At 38.8% G+C, this 24,653-nt stretch overlaps 1 protein-coding gene across 2 annotated transcripts in view; it reads left to right on the top strand.

The window, feature by feature from the left end:
• Positions 1–24,653, top strand: part of LOC150089423 (vesicle-associated membrane protein 4-like) — a 67,175-nt gene that overhangs the window by 33,692 nt on the left and 8,830 nt on the right. For both annotated transcript variants that reach the window (XM_090368578.1, XM_090368577.1), the window contains exon 6: positions 9,032–9,111. In XM_090368578.1, coding sequence (XP_090224704.1) covers positions 9,032–9,111 — 80 coding nt within the window. The remainder of the gene's footprint in view (positions 1–9,031; positions 9,112–24,653) is intronic.

A 24,653-nucleotide genomic window follows, 5' to 3' on the forward strand; every position in this document is an offset into this window, starting at 1 on the left:
ACATGCCTCAGACCATTACCGACTGTCCACCTGCCTGAACAGTTCCTTGTTGATATGACAGGTGCATAGCTTTGTACAGTTTCTGCTGGATATGCACCCTCCCATCCACTTGAAATAACTGGAAACAGAACTCATTGGACCAGGAAACCCATTTCCAATCATCCAAGGTCCAGTTCCGATGTTCTTTCACCCAGTTGAGGCGTAGAGTTCTGTGTCATGGTGTTAGTAATGGGACTATGGTGGGTCGGATGCTGTTGCTCTCTGGTTAACTGAACAGTGTGACAAACATTAAAGGCCACTTTCATCCACCACCTTTCTCCGCCCACAGCACTGTCCATGTGAGATATTATTCTGGAAATGGTGTATTCCTGATATGCTTTTGTTATTGTTGAACAGGGATAGTGCAATTTCTGTACCATCTTCACAATGGAGTGACCCATGCATTGGGCGCCCGCTATCACCCCTCTTTCAAGGTCGATTAACTCACAGCATTTATCCATACTGACCAAATTACTGTCTACTTGAATGTAGTGTACCTATATACCTGCCAAGTGGTAGGTTTTTCCACTAGTGAGAGGGGTGACAGCATCGCATTGCCCAGGAACCAGGTATCCTATGAATTCTGTCCTTTCAGTGTACTTCTATCTTATTATTATTTCACACTACAAAAAAAAATTATGATCAAGAATCAATAATCTGTAATAGTACCACAAATAAGGTCAGAGAGGTCAAGGCTGCATATGAGAAAGCATTGGCTAAGAGAGCAAAGAATGGGGAGAAGGAATTTTTCATGTATGTGAATACAAGAATGTAAAAAGTGAATCAGATTAGGCGTGGAAATGTCTTAGACAACCCAGCTGATGTTGTGGATAAATTGAGCAGGTATTTGTGTTTGTCTTTACTGCTGAAAGACTCTTTAGGCTGAGAAGTCTGTCTGAGTTGAGGCCGAGCCATGTGAAATTAATGTCATTGTAATTATGGATGATTGTTTATTAGAAAAACTCGAGCATAAAGGCAAGTGAGGCTCCCAGAGTTGAAGCCATATACCCTGTAGTTTTGAGGGAGAGATTGGGATTAATTATGCAGCCATCTTTGGACTCAGGTGAGATTCCTTTGGATTGGAGAAGTGCCAGTGTATTGCCAATACATAAAAGCAGTTTTAAGAGTAAAGTTGGTAACTACAGACCTGTTAGTCTGACTTCAGTAGTAAGAAAAAGCAGAAAAAGAGTGCAATACAGAAACATTTAGATATATATGGCATTCTGAAGGACACACAATATTGCTTTGTCAAAGGTAAATCATGCTTAACTAACTTAGTAAGCTATTTTGACGCAGTTACTCATGAGCTAGATTTAAGGAATAATGTCAAAATAGTTTTAGTTTTTAGTAAAGCATTTGACTCGGTCCCACACAAGAGTTGCTGTATAAGCTTGAACAGATTGGGATTACTGATAAGATCCTAAGATGGATTGCTGGGTGGCTGCAGGGCAGAAGACAGAGGGTTGTGATTAATGGATATTCTTCAGATTATCCATTAATCACATCAGGAGTAACGTCAGGAGTGGATCCCTCAAGGATCGGTTCTTGGACCATTGTTGTTTCTCATTTTCATAAATGAGATTGACAAAGCGATAGAAGGCATGATATCAAAATTTGCAGATGGTATAATGATTGGCAGAGTCATTAATGATCAGTGCCAAGCAGCACTCCTTCAGGATGACTTGAACAGACTTTAAAGTTTGTCGGAGAAGTGGCAGCTATGTTTTAATGCTGCTAAATGCAAGATCTTATACTTGGTGGAGTTGAATTAAAAATAGTGGAGGAGGAAAGTGATCTGGGAGTTATAATACAGGCAAATAACAGTGTAAACAGTCAGCCAGGTATAATACAATTACAGTCAGCCAGGTATAATTATAATACAGGCAAAAAACAGTGTAAACAGTCAGCCAGGTAAGGCCATGGTGCCCTATCAATGATTTATCGAATGCTATCCTGTAAGGATAGGGAGATCATTATCCCACTGTATAAGGCAAATGTAAGACCACATTTGGAATACTGTTCAAGTATGGAGATCTCATCTGAAGAAAGATATCAAGCTTCTTTAAAGGGTCCAAAGACAGGCAACTCGAATGGTGAAATCGGCAAAAGGACGACCGACGACCGTATAAGGAAAGACTCCAATTATGTGGGCTACAGAGCAGCTTGTCAACCAGGCACATCAGAGGTGACCTGATTGAGGTTTATAAGGCTCTCAGAGGGATTTGTAAAATGAATGAAGGTGGAATTTTCACTGTTGAATTATGGTTGACCACCCAGAATTTTAATTTATAGTAAACTGGTGGAATATGTTAGAAGTTTGAAATATCTGGGGGTTGTCCTAGATGATAAACTGAATTTTATAACTTATGTTGAGTGGCTGAGAGATAAAGTAACAGTTTTTAGTGCAGTGGTAATTAGAAAAGCACAGGAGGCAAATTGAGGATTAAATAAGAAAACATTGAATTTGTGTTATAAAGCAGTGTTCTTGCCAATAGTAACGTATGCTGAGCTGTTAGTATTTTAAATATTGATACTCCTCCTGTTCTAAACAATTCCAGAACTAGGGGTCATAAATTCAAATTACAGGGCTTGAGGTTTAGATTAGATTGTAGGAAGTTTTCTTTTAGTCATTGATGGCTGGAACAAGTTGCCCTTGCAGTTAGTTGAGGTTGACAGTTTGAATAAATTCAGAGGTCTACTGGATATATATCTGTGTGAGGAGGGAAGCATACAATTTTAATGTCCCCTTCCAATGCCTAATACTGCCAGAAAATCCTCTCACTTACAACAAAATCTTCCCTTATCTTTCTTTCATACATACCTTTAAGGGAACCTCCGTGGGCAGGAGCAGCAGTGCATAGCACATGCTTCTTGATTAGACCGGGGTTCGAGCCCATGACCACCAAATACGGAAGATTGAGAAAGGTCAGGGAATGACCACCACATATCTCCGGAGCAATATGGCCTTAGTTGCTAATGCTCCTAAAAACCAAATAACAACAACAACATACCTTTAATTACTCCTTTATCAGATATTCTCTTTTACAACACTTTTAACCCTCTTATCTTCTATTCTTAACCCAATAGCCTACTTAAATGCCCTCCCCCTAACATCAGGTGTAACTCTAACAAGAATGAAAAAAATCATTGCTTACATTAATCAAAGCTGCTAATTCATTCTATTTCATCCTGAAATAGAATTCTGTTTGTACAACACCCATAAGACTGCCAATCGTTCTTTTGGTATTCGTCTCCAAGAGCTACTCAAAGAACTTAATATTAAGGTAGACAAGGTTGCCCAAACACCAAAGCAACCCCTTCCACCCTGGCATGCTCATGTTCCAACATGTGACTTGTCCCTTAGAAATTGGGCAAAGTCGGACACTCCATCGTCTGTCTACCTGCAGCTTTATTTAGCACACCGAGCTGAACATTCTGATTTCGCGCCAGTTTACACAGATGGTTCGAAGTCAGAATCATATGTGGGATCTGCTGCTGTCTTTACAGACAGCTGTACATCGGAGCAGATTCCCTCGGAATGCAGTATATTTACTGCAGAGCTGCACGCTATTGAGTTAGCCTTGGATCACATTAGTGAATGCCAATACAAACGGTTCATTTTATATTCCGATTGTCTCAAGCATGTTACAGGCTTTAATATCTGTGAGATATAATCCTCATCCAGTTCTGTCTAATATTCAGCAGAAGATTCACTTCCTCCGTGGACGTGAATATGATATCCACTTCTGCTGGATTCCCAGCCACATTGGGATTAGGGGAAATGATTTGGCTGACGCTGCAGCCAAATCAGCAATTCCCAATAATAATCGCTGCCTGTCAGTCCCCTATACAGACTACAGGGAAATAATACACCAAAACATACACTCCCAATGGCAGGACTCGTGGAATAGACAGACTGGGAATAAACTATATTGTATAAAGCCTATATTTGAACCGTGGCAGTCTAGTCTGCGCAGGAATCATAAGGAGGAAGTTGTTCTTGCCTGGACCCGCATAGGACACAGTCATTTAACTCATTCATTTTTGCTGAGGGCTGATGACCCTCCTATGTGTGAGTCCTGTGGCACAATTTTAACGATCAGACACCTTTTAATTGACTGTCCAGATTTTAGCAGCACCCGTTTTACCGCTTTTAATCATCTGACTGAGCCTTATACACTCAGTCAGATTTTATCCGACAATGACGTGTCTGCTATTTTTAGCTTTTTGAAAGCAATAAAGGTTTTTAATCGTATTTAAATTTTATATGTTATTATTTATTTATGTTTTTTGTCTTTAGATCTGGACATGGTGGCCTAATTAATTAGGTCACTGAGATGTTAAATTTTTAGGAATTACCTGGTCGTGGCGCATTATAGCCTTAGTTGCTAATGCGCCAATAAAATCCAAACCAACCAAACAAACAAAGATAACCTTGTAATAACTGAGAGTAAAGTGGAAGAGAAATTGTTGAAGATAAACATAAGAAAGGCACCTGGGGTGGATGGAATCTATCCAGTTATATTAAAGGAGGCAGCAAAGGAAGCAAGCAGACCCTTAGCCATAATTATGAGAACTTCCCTGGATTCAAGGGAGGTACCCATGGACTGGAGATGTGTAAATGTGACCCCAATCCACAAAGGAAGATCAAAGGGAGACACAGGTAGTTACAGACCTGTTAGTTTAACTTCTGTTCCATGGAAATTAATGGAGGCACTGGTTAAAGAAGCATTGCAGGATCATCTAGACAAGACTTCAGTTATAGCTCGGACACAGCATGGCTTTGTTAAGGGGAAGTCTTGTCTGACTAATTTCATTGGATACTATGATGTAGTCACAAAGGAACTGGATGCAAAGAATAACTTTGATATCATATATTTGGATCTTAGAAATGCCTTTGATACTGTTGCACATGGAAGACTGCTGCACAAATTGGAGCAGTGTGGCATTGGAGGCAAATTGCTGCTATGGATAAAGGGATGGTTGAGTGGGAGAAGTCAGAGAGTGGTAATCAATGGACACTGCTTCTCATGGACTAATGTTAATAGTGGAGTCCCTCAGGGTTCAGTGTTGGGTCCATTGTTGTTTTCTGTATTTATAAATGATATTGATGATGGTATATCAGGCTTAATGTCCAAGTTTGCAGATGATACGAAAGTTGGCAGGGTTGTTAATGGCACTAATGACAGTACACTGCTGCAACAGGATCTAGAAAAGTTGAGCAGATGTGCTGAGAGGTGGCAAATGTAGTTTAACATTGACAAATATAAAGTACTACATACGGGAAGCAGTAATCCCAGAGTAACGTATCAACTCTGTGGTACCATACTGATATTGGTAGAGAATGAAAAGGACCTGGGGGTAATTGTGCAGGCCGATATGAAGTTTTCTGAGCAGTGCAGATGGTCTGCAAGAGTAGCTCATGGTGTCTTGTCAATGATATACAGGAATTTTTCTAGCAGGGATAAGGAGGTGATTATCCCCTTGTATAAAGCAATGGTCAGGCCACACCTTGAGTACTGTATACAGATCTGGAGGCCTCATTTTAAGAAGGATGTAGAGCTGTTGGAACAAGTACAGAGAAGGGCAACAAGATTAGTGAATGAAACAAAGGTTTGCACTTACGAAGAAAGGCTTATATTTTGCAAATTACAGTGTCTGGAGACTAGGCACCTGCGAGGTGATCTGATTGAGGTGTATAAAGCCTTGAATGGTTTGAGTATGTTCAATGCAGATGGGATTCTTCCTCTTCCTCAGAATAATCACCTGAGAGGGCATAAATTCAAATTGAGGAAAGACGGTTGTAGGATAGATGTGCAGAAGTTTGCTTTTAGCCAGCGAGTGGTTGATTGTTGGAACAACCTTCCATCTGTCATTGTAGAAATTGATAGCTTAAATAGATTCAAGGCAGAACTTGACAAACATTTGGAGCGAGGGGATCATATATAGCATCATATAGCATCAGCTATATAAGCTTGCTTTCTTGCATCATGTGCCTTGCTAATGCTAATGCTAATGTCTTGCATGAATATTTTGCACAAGCTTTATTTTAACAGTGCAATTGGCCCAGATAACAGATATTAGGGAGTAGACAATTATGTGTTCGTTAAAAATGGATTGTTAAAGAAATTGTCATGCTTGAATATATATATATACACTGTGTGTTTATATGATAGTAATGGACATATAGTGTTAGGAAGTCACAGGCTTTTGCTGCATTGGCCTATATAAAAAAAAAAAAGAAAGTAGATAAGAAAATACAAATTATTTGCTTCCCTCCTCAATAGGTAACTATCCAGTTGACCTTTGAATTCATTCAAACTGTCTGCCTCAACTACCCTGTGAAAGCAACATGTTCCAGCAATCAATGACTCACTGGCTTAAAGAAACCTTCCTACAAGCTAGTCTAGGCTTGAGATCTCCATAGTGGGGAGAAGATCTGGCTTTGGGTTAAAAGTAATTTTACTCATTCATGCTGCATGAGTTCTAATTAGTTTTTAAAGAAAATATTAGCTCATCCTTTAGCTTATCGAATAATTTAGTGAATGGTAACATCATGAATAAAGTGAAACTGGAATGTGAAAAGAGAACTTCAAATGACCAAATTTGATCAGGCAAGATTGCAATTGATGTGACTACTTCCATATTAAACATATTTAAATTCAATCCAGTATGTAAATAAATTATGATATGTTTGAGAAGTAGTAGAATATTCCATAGTACAAATAATATTAGAATTTTTAAAATTTTCTTTATGCTTCACATAAAATTCTATTTTTGCATGAAGAAAAAATTAAAGCTAAAAACTGTTAGTTTTATTCCCAATTTTCTTTATACTGTTTTAGCTTTGCTTCCCCTCTTCCCGCCACTTTAATGTAAGCATTGAAATTTGGTCCAATCATTTTTATCATCATCATCAGCCATTTTCAATCCACTGCAGGATGAAGGCCTCTCCAGCAGCTTTCCAGTTCCTTCTGTTTTATGCAATGGCCATCCTTTTACTACCCACAAACTCATGAGTTTGTGGGTAGTAAATGGAAGACATCTCCGTCATTGTCTTCCAGGTTTTCTTCTTGCTCCTCTTGGGTACCATTCTGTTATTTTCTTAGTCCGCATCATGTCTTCGAGCTATGTGTCCTGCCCAAGACCATTTTAGTTCTTTAGTTTTGATAAGAATGTCCTTTACTTGAGTTTGCTGCCTAATCTGTGTTTTTCTTCTTATCTAACAGTCTGATTCCCAATATAATTCATTCCATTCTTCGCTGTGTCGTTCTCAGCTTCTATTCCATTCTTTGGGTGAGTGCCCAAGTTTCACTTCCATAAGTCATGGTGGGAAGTATACATTGGTTCATTATTTATTATTATTATTATCATCCATATGGTGCAAGGAAGCCTGAGGCTTATGCTGCACCAGCCAAAAAAAAAAAAAAAAAAATTTCAAGATTACCCTGAGAGAGAACAAGAGTCAGAAGTAGAAGGAAATCACCAAGAAAAAGAAGAAAGATGATATCCAGCTCAGGACCCTGGGTGTGCCAAGTCCATACTCACCAGATGTGAGCTACGTTTCAGACAAATTCAGATATTGCTCCTCAGTATGTGACTATATTTCCTGAATGCTATCCATCCAAAATTTATTCTTCTCTTGACTTCCAGCCATTTATCATTATTACAGCCAGTGACTTGTCCCAGATAAATATATGACTCCACCTTTTCAATTACTGCTCCTTCAATCATTATATCCCTTTCTGTGGCATACTTGTTCATCATTACTTTTGTTTTAGCCATATTCATCTTTAGTCCAAAATCCTTACTAACTCTGCATAACTGACTAACATTTTCCTCTAATTCTTTGGGATCATGGCTTATGACCACAATGTCATCTGCAAATCGTAAATGGATTAGGTACGCTCCATTCACGTTGACTCCTTTCTGCAACCAGTCTAATCTTCTGAAAGCTTCCTCAAGGGCAGCTGTAAACAACTTCGGAGATATTGTTCTCTCTCCTTGTCGAACTCCTTTCTCAATTTTAAATTTCCTGTTGTCTTTGTCTAGTCTAATAAAGGAGGTAGCGTTCTCATATATTTTCTTCAAAATCATAATATATGGGATATCTACGCCTTATCTTTCCAGTGCCCGAAACATTGCCTTATGCTGTATGGAACTAAATGCTTTTTCATAATCCACAAATTTCAGGCATAATGGTGTTTTATATTAATTTGCTTTCTCCATTAGCTGTGATATTACGTGAAAGTGATCCATAGTTGAGAATCCTGTCCTAAAGCCAGATTGCTGTTTTGGTTGATTCTCATTAAGTATTCTTTCTAATCGGTTAGTAATGACACTTGTAAACAACTTGTAAATGTGGGATAACAAGCTAATTGGTCTATAATTTCCAATATAGAGCCAACTCTGCCTTCTCTTCTTTCACTGTTTCCATTGGTGTACAGCAGATTTCCACTTGATAAACTTATAAGTGATTCATTTCTTCTTCTTGTTTCAGCCAGACCGATGATATTCCAATTCACATTTTTTAATTCCTTTTCCAGCTCTAATATCCTTTCTTCACCGATAAGCAATCTTACGTTATAACAGGCCAAGTTCAGTTTCCGTGCATGGCAGCCTGGTCGTACCCAGATATTCTTAGCACCCTCTGCTTTCACTCTGATCCTCTCGCTGCTGCGAGAGGGGGAGTGAAAACCACTGGGGACTGAGGGCCATTTGTTTTGTCGTGCTGTAATGTGCTGGAGGGTTTGGTCTTTTCCTCTTCACGCTGACCAGGCATCTTGAAGAGAACACACAGAATGCCTGTGTTATCAGATCAGAACTCTCTAATCTAATTATTTTTATATATCATATTAATTGTGAGGATCGTAAAAGACACTGTTTTTTTTTTTTTTGCAATAAATATATGAATTGGAGATTGTACTGATTTATATTTTCTTTTTGTTAAAATAATAAAGAAAATGAAAAATATCTTTTTATATATTAACAGAAATGCTGGCAGATAGTTCTGATCATTTTAGGTATACAGCCAAAAAGATGCACTCAAGGATGTGGTGGCGAAATATAAAGGTTAGTATGAATTGAGTTTTAAACATAAATATGTGTATGCAAAATAGGAATACAACAAGGATTATGTATGCACATAATTTACATTCGGAAATATGTTTTTTAAGGTATTTCCAACAAGAATAGCTGTTAAAATCATTGTGGAAAAGGAATTATTCCTTTATAAGGTACATTTAAATTTTTTTTTTTTTAAATGTATACAGTGGGTATTCTAATTATAAGCTTTTAAATTTACTCATTCTGTCATATGCATATCATTGATAGAAACATAGCATGCATGAAAACTTGTACAAAATAATATCTATTAAAAAAAAATTATCAGAACAAAAGAAAAGTAATCGCAGTCACAATTGGTTTTCATTTTGCATTCATGCCGTTCTAGTAGGCTATGATCATGCAATCCTTGCAGATGTATTCTTGAGAATAGTTAAAGCTAGCACAAACTATTCTCATACCTGCCAAACTTGAGGTCCTTGAGGTTGTTGCAGACATTCTCTCAGATATGCCAGACAAGCTGTACTTGCTACCTGGGAGTCTAAAATGCCGATGGAACTGATATTCAGGTGACATTCAAGTCAAGTGAACCCAATTTCGGTGAAGTAAGGACGGTCTGTGGCAGCAAAATCCTGTGCTTTCACCTTGACAATGGTGGGACTGTTAGTAATCCTGGGTATAACTCTCATGTGCGAGCACAATGTGGGTGACCACCCAGGTGTGAACCAACATAAGCAGGGGTCGAGGTGTGGCACCCACACCACATAGAGTAATGCCACCCCTCTGTGTTACCAGGCAATACTAGGTGGTAGATGACTCTCATCAACCGATGCAATACCACTACTTTGCTTATTGGAGGCTTGAAGTGGTGGAACCTATGTTTAGTCTCCGGAGCTAAGTTCCGGTCAACCCTTCCCCATCTCTTCAATCATGCAGTATGACTGATGACTTTTGACGTTATGATGGAAATCATGGCAAGATCCAATCTTCCTTACATGTCGAGGGTACAGCTCTAAAACAGTGTTTTATGGTGATGGACATCATGACGAGATCCAATCTTCCTTACATTTCGAGGGTACAGCTCTAAAACAGTGTTCGCAGGCCGGCCACTAGTTAGTACACTGGACCGAACCTATTGGTAACTCTAGGAGTCTTCGGAATCGGTTAGTGTATAATCTTGCTACCTCTACTCTGCCAGATAGTGACGGGAGGGAGTCCAAGTAGTGTGTATGCGGGGGGGGCATTGTCAAGGCCATGTTATGTCAAGGATCTGGGTATATTCTTGCCATGTGTATACCATATCCAAAAATTTCATTACTTCATACAGCATGTCCCCCCCCCCCACTTTCTTACTATTGAATACACGATGAATAGTCAAACTAATAGAGTAAGCTTATCTGCGAAAAGATCTAAACCTCCCAAACACTTCCTAGTTCATTTCACAAATATACGTGGTCTCAATTCTACTCTCAATGATGTCCATTTCCACTTGCAGTCGGCCCTCCGTAGCCAGGTGGGCAGGAGCATTAGTGCATAGCACACGCTTCTTGATTACACCGGGGTTTGAACCCATGACCACCAAATACGGAGGATGCAGAAAGGTTAGGGAATGACCACCGCATATCCCCAGAGCAATATGGCCTTAGTTGCTAATGCTCCTAATAAAACAAATAACAAACAAACCACTTGCAGTCTGCCAAACCCCATGTACTTTTTCTGACAGAATCTCAGTTATCAGTTGAGTCAACTACTGCTCATCTCAGTTGCCCAAATTATTCGCTGTGTGATTCCTTTCACCTCAAAGGTGGTACTTGTGCATATGTCCATTCCAATATTCCCTGTTAGTCTGGGTAATTTGGAATCTCCTCTTTTCGATCTTCTCTGACTTAAACTCTCTCTACCTCATTGTGTCAAATTCATCTGTTCTCTACCTTTCTCCAGTCCAACTTTCCCAACAGTGAGGTAATGTTCCTTGGTGATTTTAATATTCACAACTCCAGCCGGCTTCCGTTTTCTAGTCACACTGACCCAACTGGTCGAGATGCTGAGGTTTTTTTCAATTACTAATGACCTCACACAGATTGTTCATTTACCTTCCAGAATACTGGACAATCCTAACTATACAGCCAACACGCTTGATCTTTTTCTCACAAACAACCCCTCTAAGTACATGGTCAAAATGAGTGATCCTTTAGGTACCTCAGATCACAACTTGGTAATTCTCTTCTCCAATGGAGCCTTTTTCTCATGGCTATTCCTAACTTCGTGTTGTTTGGCATTCTTGTTGGTATTTCTGCAAAATGGGATGACCTGCGAGGTTTCTTTTCCTTGGTCGGATTTCTGTTTCAAAACTTCTGATGTCAGTGTTTGCTCAGATCATGTCAGTGAAATTACTCTTGCTGGAATGCAATTGTTTATTCCACACTCCACCTTAAAATCCCGTCCTTTACCTTGGTTTTCCAATAAATGTGCTAAGGCTGTTCAAGAGAAGAATGTTGCAAATCATACCTGGCTTGTTTCCATTTCTCCAGTTTCATTTTCTGCCTACACCAGAGCTTGCAACAATTGTAAAGCAGTTATTAATCAATCCATACTAGATTTTGAACAGGCTTAGAGTAGAAAACTTGCTTCTTGCCCTAATGGTAGCTGAGCATTCTAGTCTCTTGCCAAAGCTATTGGCCGCAACTTTTGCCCATCTCTGCTCCCACCTCTGTCAAAACCAGATGGTTCTGTTGTCGCTTCAGCCAAGGATAAAGCTGACCTGCTAGCATCCCATTTTTCTTACGACAACTCATATATTAATGATCTTGGTAAAACACCTCCCACCATTCCCAACACGCTTCATTCAATGCCCCCTGTGGTCTTCTGTCAAAAGGATGTCAGAAGGATTTTGACAAAACTTAATGCTCAGAAAGCTCCCTGTCCTGATGATATTTCTCCACTTGTTCTCAAAACCTGTGCTCCCAAACTTACTCCTGTTCTTTGCCACCTTTTTTTCACTCCCTTTTTCCAAAGGTGTATTTCCTTCTGCTTGGAAATTTGTTCATATCCAGCCAGTTCCTAAAAAGGGTGACAGATCCCTCCCATTTAATTATTGTCCCATTGCAATTACTCATACTCTTTCTAAAGTAATGGAAAAATCAATTAACCGCCAACTCTTAAACTACCTAGAAACCTTCCGTCTGAGCAACGATTTCCAGTATGGATTCCGTCAGTGTCGATCCACTGGTGATATTCTGGCTTATGTTACCCATTTATTGACAAATTCAGTGGAAAAGTTCGATGAAACACAAGCAGTTGCCCTTGACATCTCAAAGGCTTTCGATCGTATTTGGCATAAAGGTCTTCTAAACAAGCTTCCATCTTATGGTTTGCCAACTGTTTTTAGTAATTGGTTATCCAATTTTCTCTCTGATCGCTCACTGAGGGTGATGGTAAATGGCTCTTTGTCTTCTAACTTCTCCACTAATGCTGGGGTCCCCCCAAGGTTCAGTTCTTTCCCCCACTCTTTTTGTCTTGTATATTAATGACCTTCTTCCATTGACTGGAAATCCTATCCATAGTTTTGCTGATGATAGCACATTGCATTCCAGTTTGAGAAACCTTGCCCTGCTCAATCAGCTTCAAATCCTCGAATATCTGCTACCAATTCCTTAAATGCTGATCTCCAGGTAATTGTCCAGTGGGGCAAAGACAACCTAGTTGATTTCAATCCTTCTAAAACTCAGTATTGTCTTATATCCCGCAAAAAGGATTCTTCTGCTCCTATGCTTATCTTTGGTGACACTCCGATTTCTAGGCAAGATGATATATCTCTTTTGGGGATTAACCTGACTTCTAATCTCTCTTGGCACTAGCAGATTACAAATATTGTTTCCTCTGCATCTAAAAAACTTGGTTTTCTCTTTCGCTCTCAGCATTACTTTTCTTCCAAGTAGCTGTTCACTCTGTACAAATCGCAAATCTGCCCCACCATGGAATATTGTTCCCACATCTGGGGCGGTGCCCCCAAAACCTCTCTCAGGTTTCTAGATTTCATTCAGAAGAGGGCAGTTAGGTTAATTAATGACTCAGCTCTAACAGTCTCTCTACTCTCTGTCTCATAGATGTACTGTTTCTGCTGCATGCCTTTTCTACAGATACTTCCATGGGCAGTGTTCTTCTGAATTGGCTTCTATAATTACCACTCTCTCTTTTAAAACAGTCCTAGCATGAGCCACCACCAGCTAACATCCATTTACTGTCCAACTTCAAACTCACAGAACCAACTTTTCATCTTCCTCTTTTATTTATTCAACTGCCGCTTTCTGGAACAACCTTCCTTCATACGTATTTCCTGAAAATTAGTCTACACAAGTTCAAGTCTAATGTTAACAAATATCTTCTTTCGCTTCTCAACCTCCAACCCAAGCACGGTACTAAGTAGCATAGGTTCTAATACCTCTCCTGTTTGGGGTTTTCATATAAAAAAAAAAAAGAAAAGAAAAAAGAAAAAAACTTTTCTACTTGCTGGATAAAACTTAAAGAAAAATTTACTGTTTGTTTTCACACTGCGCTGCATATTTTATTTTCAAAAGGAGTTTTGGAAAGCACCTTAAAAAAGATCATTTTTTCTGTATTTTAATGTCTTTTAAGGTACATTCATATATATATATATATATATATACACAGGGTGTTTCAGTTAAACGTTTCAGAACTTCTAAGAGGGGTAGGGTACATCCTGACAACTCGAAATCATATAGCAATGTGGGGTCGGAAATGCTTTCCTGAAGCGGTGTTGTACACAGAAGCACCATAAAAAGAAAAGAGACCGTAAGTGAGAAATCGTTTTAATAATACATGAAAAGAAGCAAAAGGTACATGGATTAAAGTAAGTGTTCGAAGTTTCTTCCACGGGCTACAATGCACGCCTCACATCTCCGAAGCATGGACATCCGAACATTCTGGAATACTCCAGGCGAATTTCGAATTTCTTCGGCAGCTACTGCGATTCTTGCAACCAGCTCCTCAGCATTGTCAGCAGGGGTGTCATAAACTAGCGATTTCATATGACCCCAGAAATAAAAATCAAGACATGATAGGTCGGGTGACCGAGCAGGCCAACGCACGGGACCACCACGTCCGATCCACTGTTGACCAAATGTGACATCCAGGTAGTTACGAACATCTCCGCTAAAATGGGCAGGGGCTCCATCGTGTTGGAACCACATTGTCTGTTGCGTCGATGCAGAAATCTGTTCATCTCTCAAAAGTTGTGGCAATACTTGCTGCAGAAAGATCAAGTAGATAGGTCCGGTTAGACGACACGGTAACAGGTAAGGTCCGATGAGGTGATCTCCCATAATACCGGCCCATACATTGACCGAAAATCGAATCTGTGCTGCACGACGTCGTATTGCATGCGGGTTCTCGACCCCCCAGATATGGTCGTTATGCGTGTTGAAAATTCCTTCCCTTGTGAAGGATGTCTCATCGGAAAACAACACTTCAGCAGGAAAAAGGGGATTTGTAGCACATTTTCCAAGGTACCACTGTGCAAAAGCAATACGAGGTGCATAATCCTCCGGTTGCTGTGTCTGGACACGCTGCACGTGAAACGGATGCATGTCTTGTTCTCGGAGAATCCTCCAGACGCTGCAATGGGAAACCCCGACTGCATTTGCTAGACTTCGTGTACTCGTTCTTGGATTCCCCTGTACATGCTGCAGCACATTCTGTTCGACGGCTGGAGTCCGTGCTGTTCTTACCCTGTCCCTGTCATCTCTTTCAAATGAGCCTCTCTCAGCTAACCTCTGGTGCAGTCTTGCAAAGAAATTATGACTGGGAATACGCCTCGTCGGATATCGTTCCGCGTACAAACGCTGTGCAGCTGGCCCACTACAACACCGCTTCAGGAAAGCATTTCCGACCCCACATTGCTGTATGATTTCGAATTGTCAGGATGTACCCTACCCCTCTTAGAAGTTCTGAAACGTTTAACTGAAACACCCTGTATATGTGTGTATATGCACTGTTGTCTTCTTCGTGTCTTTCTGTCAATTTGCCCAAAAGTAATAACTTGACTCCTAGCGGATAGGTTTTTGAAATTTTATATTTGGCCTTTCAAAAATATTTGTTGAGCCATTTTGGATTTCATTAAAATCAGAAAAATAGAGCTCTAGCAATTATTATTACCTTTTCCATAAATTTGTATGTAAAAAAGAAATTCGTAGATTACATGTGATTTTTACACGTTGTGGCAATAAATTTCATGGACTGGTGCAATAAAAAGAACACAAAGTAAAAGAGCTCAAATAAAAAAATAAATAATTTTATTATAAAATTATTTATAATAAAAAAGGCAGGGAATAAAAAGGCAGTTAATCTTTTAAATAAACAGATTTCAAAACTTCATAGCAAAGTCAGTACCCATAGTACTGTTCATTCAAGTGGAAAATACGTTACGTAACTGGTGATGTGGCACATGACAAATGTTCAATGCTTAATTACTCCTTAAAAACCAGAAGAAAAAAATTGAGGATCTATTGCAGTAAAACTTTGAATAGCTTTGAAGCTAGATATAATTTAAAATTTTAGGGTAATGTGGGACCATTATTTTTGAAAGGCACCTGTCAGGTGCAATGCCACCATTACCAGATTAAGAGGGTAAGCAAAATAGACAATAAAAAAAAACTCCCTAAGAAATTTCTAAGGAAATACAATGTATATACAGTGAAACTTCCCTTTAACGGACAGCCATGGGAAACGAAAATGTGTCCGTTAGAGAGAAGTCTCCGCTAACAAGAAGTCTAAGGGAGAAAAAAAAAAAAAAAAAGAAAGAAAAATCGTTAAACGTTTAATGTAAAATTAAATTAAAATATATACAGATTTTGAACAATATTTTTGTAAATAATATACATACAATTGTGCTATGCATATTATGACTTTATCTTAAGAAAAATACATACAGTAATCACTTATTTTCTTCTGCACCTTCTTCCGGCTGATAATTTTGTTTTCAACATTTGTTTGGAGTGGAGAAACCATCGAAATTCCTTCAGTATCTTCAGCGGCGAAAAACATTTTTAAACGATTGATTTGTATGAGCGCTTCTTCTATTTTCATCGGTGGTTCGTCGTTAATATGTTCTTCGACAGAATGACCTCCTTCCATTTCTTCATCTTCATGAGGAACTTCTTGAAAAATATCGATGATAATGTCGTTGATATCTAGAGCACCATCTTCTGTAGTGAGGTTCGAGTCTATATCTTTGTAGCCAGGGTCACTTGTAGCTGAAGTATCGTACGTTATCAATAGATGTTGAAGTTCTTGTTCTTCTTGGTGCTCCACATTGCTGTTCACAACTTCAATTTTTGCGTTTGAGAAGCCAGACTTTACAAAACAGTTCGGCGCCTCCGTAGCCAGGTGGGAAGGAGCAGCAGTGCGTAGCACACGCTTCTTGATTAGACCGGGGTTCGAGCCCGTCACCACCAAATACGGAGGATGCGGAAAGGTCAGGAATGACCACCGCATATCCCGGAGCAATATGGCCTTAGTTGCTAATGCTCCTAAAAACCAAATAACAACAACAACAAAAACAGTTCACGACAGTTTGTTTTCTAATTGCGTTTACTGAAGAGCAAATCCATTGAATCGCATCTAGGATGCTGATTTTCTTTGCAAGGTCACTCGCACATGTTACATCATTCATGTTTGCACTTAAAACACGTTTTCTGTAGTGAAGTTTTAAATTTTTTATTATCCCTTGATCCAAGGGCTGACACTCTGCAGATGTGTTTGGTGGCAGAAAAACGATTTGAATGTTGGACAATTCAATGTGCGGGTGAGATGCAGCATTATCCATGAAAAGAATAATTTTTCTCTTTTGACGAATCATGTTTTGGTTAAAGTGACTTATCCATTCGCTCATGATATCTCGTATCATCCACGCTTTTTTATTAGACTTCCAGTCAACATTCAAAAGATTCAACTTTATGCCCTTGAAACAACGAGGATTTTGTGGTTTTTCTATAACAAGAGGTTGTTCAAAGTCTCCCAGCTATTTGTACACAATAGTACAGTCAAGCGTTCCTTAGAAATTTTTCCGCCCTGGCACTTTTCGTTTTTTAGACTCATTGTTTTTTCAGGAAGAGCTTTAAAAAACAACCCTGTTTCGTCACAGTCGTAAATATCCTTAGCTTCAAAATCACGACATAAATCTTCCAGTTTGACGTTCCACTCTGTTACAACCCCAGTATCAACAGATCCACCTTCACCACTTACCGTTTTCCAAGAAATTTTATGCAGAGTTTAACTTGTCTAGCCATCCCACAGAAGCTTTGAACTCATTTACTCCCATAGATTTTGCAACCTCCAAAGCCTTTTCCCTAATAATAGGCCCATTAATGGGAATTTTTTTAGCACATTCGCGACAAAACCACTCATACGTAACATTGTCAATTTGAAGTCCAACAGTTTTCGGGAATCATTTTTGAACCTGATCATTTCCGTGTTGCCAAAATTGTTTAAGCAGTTCATTTTTTTTCTTTAGGATGCCGCTTATCTGCGTCTTCCCGATTTTGAATTTTGCAGCGAGATTGCGAACACAATTTTTTTTGCCGATCATACGCATTAATGAGTTCGACTTTATCTTTTAAAGTTAAATGTTTACGAGAATACATTGTGCACTTCACACGACACTGAACAAAACTGAAACTGAAAAGACAAAAGGCCGACCATCCCCCCCCCCCAGCACACACTGAATTCATCAGAAGTTTTACATGTGCCTAAAAATTCTTGAAAAAGGGTTTAGAACCGCGATGTAAACCTTGATAAAATTCAGAGAATCGGAAATAGAAAATAAACACACGATTGAGGCAATACGTGGAGGAAAAGTTCCTAGAAAAAGGGCCGTAAGCTCGCCCGCTGTCCGTTATGGGGAGATAAAATTAAGTGCTAATCTGAAGGAAATAGTGCAGATTGCCTGTCCGCGTCCGTTACAGAGAATGTCCGCTAGACAGAAGCTGCAAACACGTTAAAACCAATAGAGGTGAGTTGGGGAATTTGAAAATGTCCGTTGTAGAGAGATGTCCGTTAATGAGAAGTGTCCGTTAGGAGAAGTTTCACTGTAGTATATTATATATTTTATTAAAATATTTTAAAATGAATTAGACTTATTTTTTAAGGTAGTAAATGTATTGTATAATATTTTTTTTTTGTAAAGGGGAAGAACTGATTTGGATATTATACAGAATAGTGTCATTAAGCTTTGTTTTTGATTGAACATAATCTCAGCGTTTACTCAGACTGTGACTTCCAGGAAATGTGAACTGAAAAAATACATGCCTCAGAATGATACCTTGATTAACAAGAAATTTAAAAAAAATAAAGAATAATAATAATAATAAAAAATTGAGTAGCAACCAAGTATATAATGATTCTAATACTAGTTGGTATTTAATGAATGGCACGTCCGTAGCCAGGTGGGAAGGAGCAACAGCGCGTAGTACACGCCTCTTGATTAGACCGGGGTTCGAGCCCGTCACCACCAAATACGGAGGATGCGGAAAGGTCAGGGAATGACCACTGCATATCCCGGAGCAATATGGCCTTAGTTTCTAATGCTCCTAAAAACCAAACGACAACAAACAACAACAGCATTTAATGAATTTCACGTTGCTGTTTTTTATTTTTATTCATAAAGAAATATATATAAAACATAGTTCTCCCCCACCCCCCAACTCTGTTAAGCATCTATTATCAATTAAATTGGAGCAGAATGGTGTTAAGGTTAAGTTGCTACAATGAATAAAAGGATGGTTGAGTGGGAGAAGACAGAGGGTGGTAATTAATGGGTGCTGCTCTTCGTGGACTAATGTTATTAGGGGAGTCCCACAGGGTTCGGTTTTGGGTTCACTGTTGTTTTTTATATTTATTAATGATATTGATGAAGGTATATCAGGCTTAGTGTCGAAGTTTGCAGATGATACAAAGATTGGCAGGGTTGTTAATGACAGTAATGGCAGTGTGCTACTGCAACAGGATCTAGATAATTTGGGCAGATGGGCTAAGAAGTGGCAATTGAAGTTTAACCTTGACAAATGCAAAGTACTGCATATGGGTAGAAGTAACCCCAGAGAAACGTACCAACTGTGTGGTACTACACTTAAGGTGGTAGAAAATGAAAAAGACCTGGGAGTAATTGTGCAGTCAGATATGAAGTATTTTGAGCAATGCAGACAGGCTGCCAGGGCAGGTCATGGGGTTTTGTCAATGATATATAGGAATTTTGCTAGCAGGGAGGAGCAGGTGATTGTCCCTCTATATAAGGCAATGGTCAACCACGCTTTGAGTACTGCGTACAGGTCTGGAGGCCTTGTTTTAGGAAGGATGTAGATTTGCTTGAGCTTGTACAGAGAAGGGCAACAAGATTGGTGAGGGGAATGAAGGGATCCTCTTACCAAGAGAGGCTTAAATTCTGCAAATTGCAGTGGCTGGAGACTAGGCACCTGTGTGGTGATCTGATTGATGTGTGTAAGGCAGGTGTATGGGTTGAGCATGCTGAATTCTGATGGGATCCTTCCACTTGTTCAGATTACGAACCTAAAGGGGCATAAATTCAAATTAAGAAAAGACAGATGTAGAATAGATGTGCAGAAATTTGCCTTTAGCCAGTGGGTGGTTAATTGCTGAGACAAACTTCCATTTGTCGTGGAAGTTGATAGGTTAAATAAATTTAAGGAAGAACTGGACAGGCATTTGGAGGGAATGGTATTATTTTTATTATTTTTTTTTTGGCTGATGCTGCATAAGCTCATACACTTGCTTTCTTGCATCACATTCCACTACTACTACTGTCCTGAGGTGGAGTTATGCACAGAAGTAAGAGGCTAGGTGGGTACCCCCAGTATATACTTTAAATGCCCCCTGATTTTCCCTGGCATTTTACAATTGGTATATGATAATATTTTCATAACATGATACATTATTTATTAATTGGAGCATTAAATTGCTAAATTACTAAAATGAAGCTGTAAATGATTTTTAAATGCTATTTTTATTGGTTATGTAAATTTTCTTTAATAAAAATCACTTATGCACTTCAAATACCTGTTACTTGAAGTTTTTTAAGATTATCTTATGCTGCATTCATTCCCTCAAAGACCATCTCATGCAGCTGTCAGAATCACTAAGTTTGGCCACCCCATTTAGACTTTTCACAGGCAACTATATAATGTCTGTAAATTTCATGTACTCTGTGATTAGTTAGCTTGTTTTTGTGGGGAGGGTGCTGACTCATCCAAATTATTTTTAAAAAAAAGCCCACAAAAATTTTTTCCTGTCCTTTCTGGAAGTATTTATCAACTTGGCCAGTGGTTGAAGTCCAACCTTCCTTTTCCACACAGAATGAGAGAGCAGCAGCAGAGCCATTCACTGCAGTAACTATGAGAACTATAATTTCAGTAATGTGCTTGAGTAGAAGTAGTATTAATTAACCATTTTTGGCGATTTTACACTGTTAATACTATATATGAGGTGGTAGTAGTAGCAGCATGTGATGCAAGAAAGCAAGTGTATGAGCTTATGCAGCATCAGCCAAAAAAAAAAAAAATCACACCATTCCCTCCAAATGCCTGTCCAGTTCCTCCTTAAATTTATACAACTTACACACATAGAGGGATTGAATTAAAAATAGAAGAATAGAATTTGGATGTTACAATAGAAACAAATGTTGAAGTGCTAAATATAGTGCAGGCTGGTGTCAAGAACTGTACCCATAGTGTCCTATTGATAAATTATCAAACATTTTCTTATAGAGGTAGAAAATCAATCACCCTAAAAAAAAGACATTGAGTTTACTTGAAAAGGTTCAAAGACAGACAGTTCTCCTAATGAGGCTGAGAAAAGGATACTCATCCTTTTCTCAACAGTCACATGTATGAAAATCTTGTGGCTACAGATTCTTTCATAAGTATCCCTCATGTGGGTTCCTGCACCTGGATTGATACCCACATGAGGAGTAAAAGAGTCCTTCTAAAAAACAAGGAGCCTGCATCAAGTTTTATTCCAAGCTTAATAAAACAACTTCAGAATCAAAATGTGAGCTTAGGTGGGCTGAAATTAAACTTTTTGTAAAAAAAAAGAAAAAAAAAAGAGAAATGCACAATTTTCTTCTTGTGAAAGAGTGCTTACAAAATTAAGCACTCTTACGGTTGTGAATAATTTCAACCGCCATTTTGAGGGTTTTCTTTGATAGTTGGAAAAGAAAAATAGAACAGACACTACACAGGAAACTGTTACATTTGAAAACGAAGCACTAAATGCACAAATTACATAACAGTTTTGAAAATTCAGTTTTAAAAACATCACATAACATCACTAGTAAATGAAAATATTACAAAAAATAAAAGCCGAGGTTAGTTCTCAGTGTGCTCTTGTGATGTGTGCAAATATACTCTAATGTACCATTCCCTTATGTAATGTGAGTGTATAGAATGCAGATATGTGCATGTATAACTGTGCAACAAAGACTTGTTATTAATGGTCTGAAAGCACATAGATCCCTTAACAAGCCCTTGTGGACTAAATAATGAGAAGTTAAAAAAAAAAAAAAAAAAAACCTAACCTTGGCTAAAGAACATGCTGATTAGACAGTTGAGCAGTGGGAATTGGTAATCTTTTCTTCAAATTTATATTCTGTGAATTGGATGGGAATTACTGTGTTTAGTGTAGACTCAGTTAATCTTATCACCCTGATTGCATGAAATCAGCAGCATAGTTTCCATAGCCAGATAGTTTGAGGATGTCTAACTAGAAAAGTAATGGGTGGAATACACTTTGTAATTGGTATTGTTAATAATCACTACTACAAAAAAAATTTGAATCGACTTCCACCTGTTATCAGAAACCACTTTGAGATATAGTATAGTATACAAAGGGTACTAGGAAAGTTTTGCAATATGACGCAACAATGAATCACAGGAAGCTGCTTGTTGCTGCATGTTGAGACATGTTCATACGTGCATAGTAGCCGCCGCGCCAAGTCGATGGGCTCAGTTATTCATTAGTAGTGAGAGTGTAAAGTGCTTGCGATGGCATCGTGGTCACGAAATGAGATAAGGACAGTTTTGCGGTATAATTTCGTGCGTGGTTTAACCATAGACCAGTGCTTAGAAGAAATGACTCTTGCACTAGATGATGATTGTCCACATCGTACAACGATATTCAGGTGGATTAGAGAATTCCAAAGGGGAAATTTCACTCTGGAGGATTCTGAGAGGCCGGGAAGGCCACGAACGTCAGTTACGGAGGAAAACGTTACTGCTGTGAGGAAAATGCTTGATGAAAACAGGCGAGTGACCTACCAACAGATAGAGGATACTTTGGGCCTAAATGCACCAGCAATTCGTTCGATTCTGCAAGATCATTTGCACGTGAAGAAACTTTGTTCTCTCTGGGTGCCGCATCAACTGACTGAAGAGCAGATGACACGACGTGTGACTTGGTGCCGGGAGATGTTAAAAAAGTTTGATAAGGGACAATCTCGGTATGTGAACAACATCGTGACAGGTGACGAGACTTGGCTGTACTATTACGATCTGCCGACCAAGGCTCAAAACAAAGTTTGGGTCTTTGATGATGACGACACACCCGTAATTGTCAGAAAATCCCGATCTGTAAGAAGAAAATGATAGCTGTATTTTTCAAATCGAGTGGAATTGTGGAACGTGTCGTTTTGGACACGCAGAAGACAGTCACAGCTAAGTGGTATACTGAACAATGCCTGCCTAAAGTCATTGGATCTATGAAGAACCTGCGGCCAAAGTCAAGAATGGACACCTGGTACCTCCATCACGATAATGCTCCAGCTAAGCGCACCAAAGCCTGCACCGAATATTTGACCACGACAGGACTGAAACTTCTCGAGCACCCTCCCTACAGTCCAGACCTTGCTCCCTGCGACTTTGCACTGTTCCCGCATGTGAAAATGAAGCTAAAAGGGAGGCGGTTTTCCAGTGATGAGGACCTTCTACGGGCTTGGGACAACGAGTGTGCTTTACTCCCTAGTGAAACTTGGCAGAACTGGTTTAAAGATTAGTTTCGGAGGATGGAGAGGTGTATTGAATGTAGAGGAAATTACTTTGAAAAAATTAAATAAACAAAGCTGTATTGCAAAACTTTCCTAGTACCCTTTGTATTTGTATTTATACAGAATAGTTATTTCCAACTTGACTTTGCCACTTCTCAGACAGTGCATAAGTACAACATCATGGAATCTTTTATGCAGTTTCCAGTATGTTAATGATTAATACTCCCATGTCTGGTTATTATTGTAGAAATAGAAAAGTGTAAAACCCTGCAAAAAATTTCTAGCATTTATAGTATAGAAAATTTTTGCAAAGTAACCATTATTTATGTCTGATGCTATAAACTGGGCAGAAATTAGATTAAGAATCGATTACATGCCAGATAGATATAAAAGCAATAATTAAAGCTCAGGTTGAAGCAACATTAAAAAAAAAAAAAACTAAAACCTACAGATTTATATCACAACCTTATATGTACTGGCATTATTTATTTTATTTTATTTTTTTAGTTATTATTACCTCAGAACATCAGTCATAACAGAGGGTACTTATGTGGCCTGCATTATATTTCCATGACCTCTTCTAAAATATTTCTTAAGTAGTTGGCTTTGTAATTTCTGTTACCAGTATAATGTGATATGTAATCAGTTTTGGTCATTTTTAATTCAGTATTTAGGGGACGGATATTCCAGTTTTAATGCTCATTTTGCAAAAAAATTATCTTGATGCAGATTCTGGTTGCCAATGTGTATGTGCACACAATATACAGGGTGTCTCAAAAAATGTATACACACTTTGAATATTTATTAATACAGTTTCAATTTAGATACATCCAAGATTTATAATTTAAATTAAAGATGACAGATGTGTGTAATTATTTTGAGCTATTGCAAGTATTCAAACTGGTAGCCATTCTGGTGCAGACACTGATGACAACGTAGTTCTACAGAGTTGCAAACGTCATGAAACAGTTCATTTGGGATATGGGCGCATTCTCTTTCAATGGTTGCTTTCATTTCATCAATTGTTGCCGGTTTTGCACGATAAACATTATCTTTTAGGTATCCCCTAAGAAATTCTCCAATGGCATAAGGTCTGGTGAATGAGTGGGATATTCAATGCTACCTCTTCGTCCAATCCATCTGTTCGGCAAATTTTCATCAAGAAAAGGCCTTTACATCACGATGGTAGTGGGGAGGGGCTCCATCCTGCTGGAAATAAAAGTCCTCATCTGAAAACATCTCATGAATGCATGTCATGATGGAATCCTGCAGCAGGTTCAAATAAACGGCACCAGTTACAGTGTTGTCAAAAAAGAATGGTCCAATTAGGCCCAATGCTGACAATCCACACCACACTGTATAACCCCTGGTAAGTTTGCATGCCGTGTCTCTGTAACATATGGGTACTCAGTTGTCCAGTAGCTAGCTGCAATTGTGGTGATTAATTGAGCCATTTAACTTAAATGTAGCCTCATCACTCCAA

Source organism: Mastigoproctus giganteus, chromosome 2 (assembly GCF_048544385.1).
Source record: "Mastigoproctus giganteus isolate SK-2022 chromosome 2, ASM4854438v1, whole genome shotgun sequence".
In the NCBI taxonomy this organism is placed as follows: Eukaryota; Metazoa; Arthropoda; class Arachnida; order Uropygi; family Thelyphonidae; genus Mastigoproctus; species Mastigoproctus giganteus.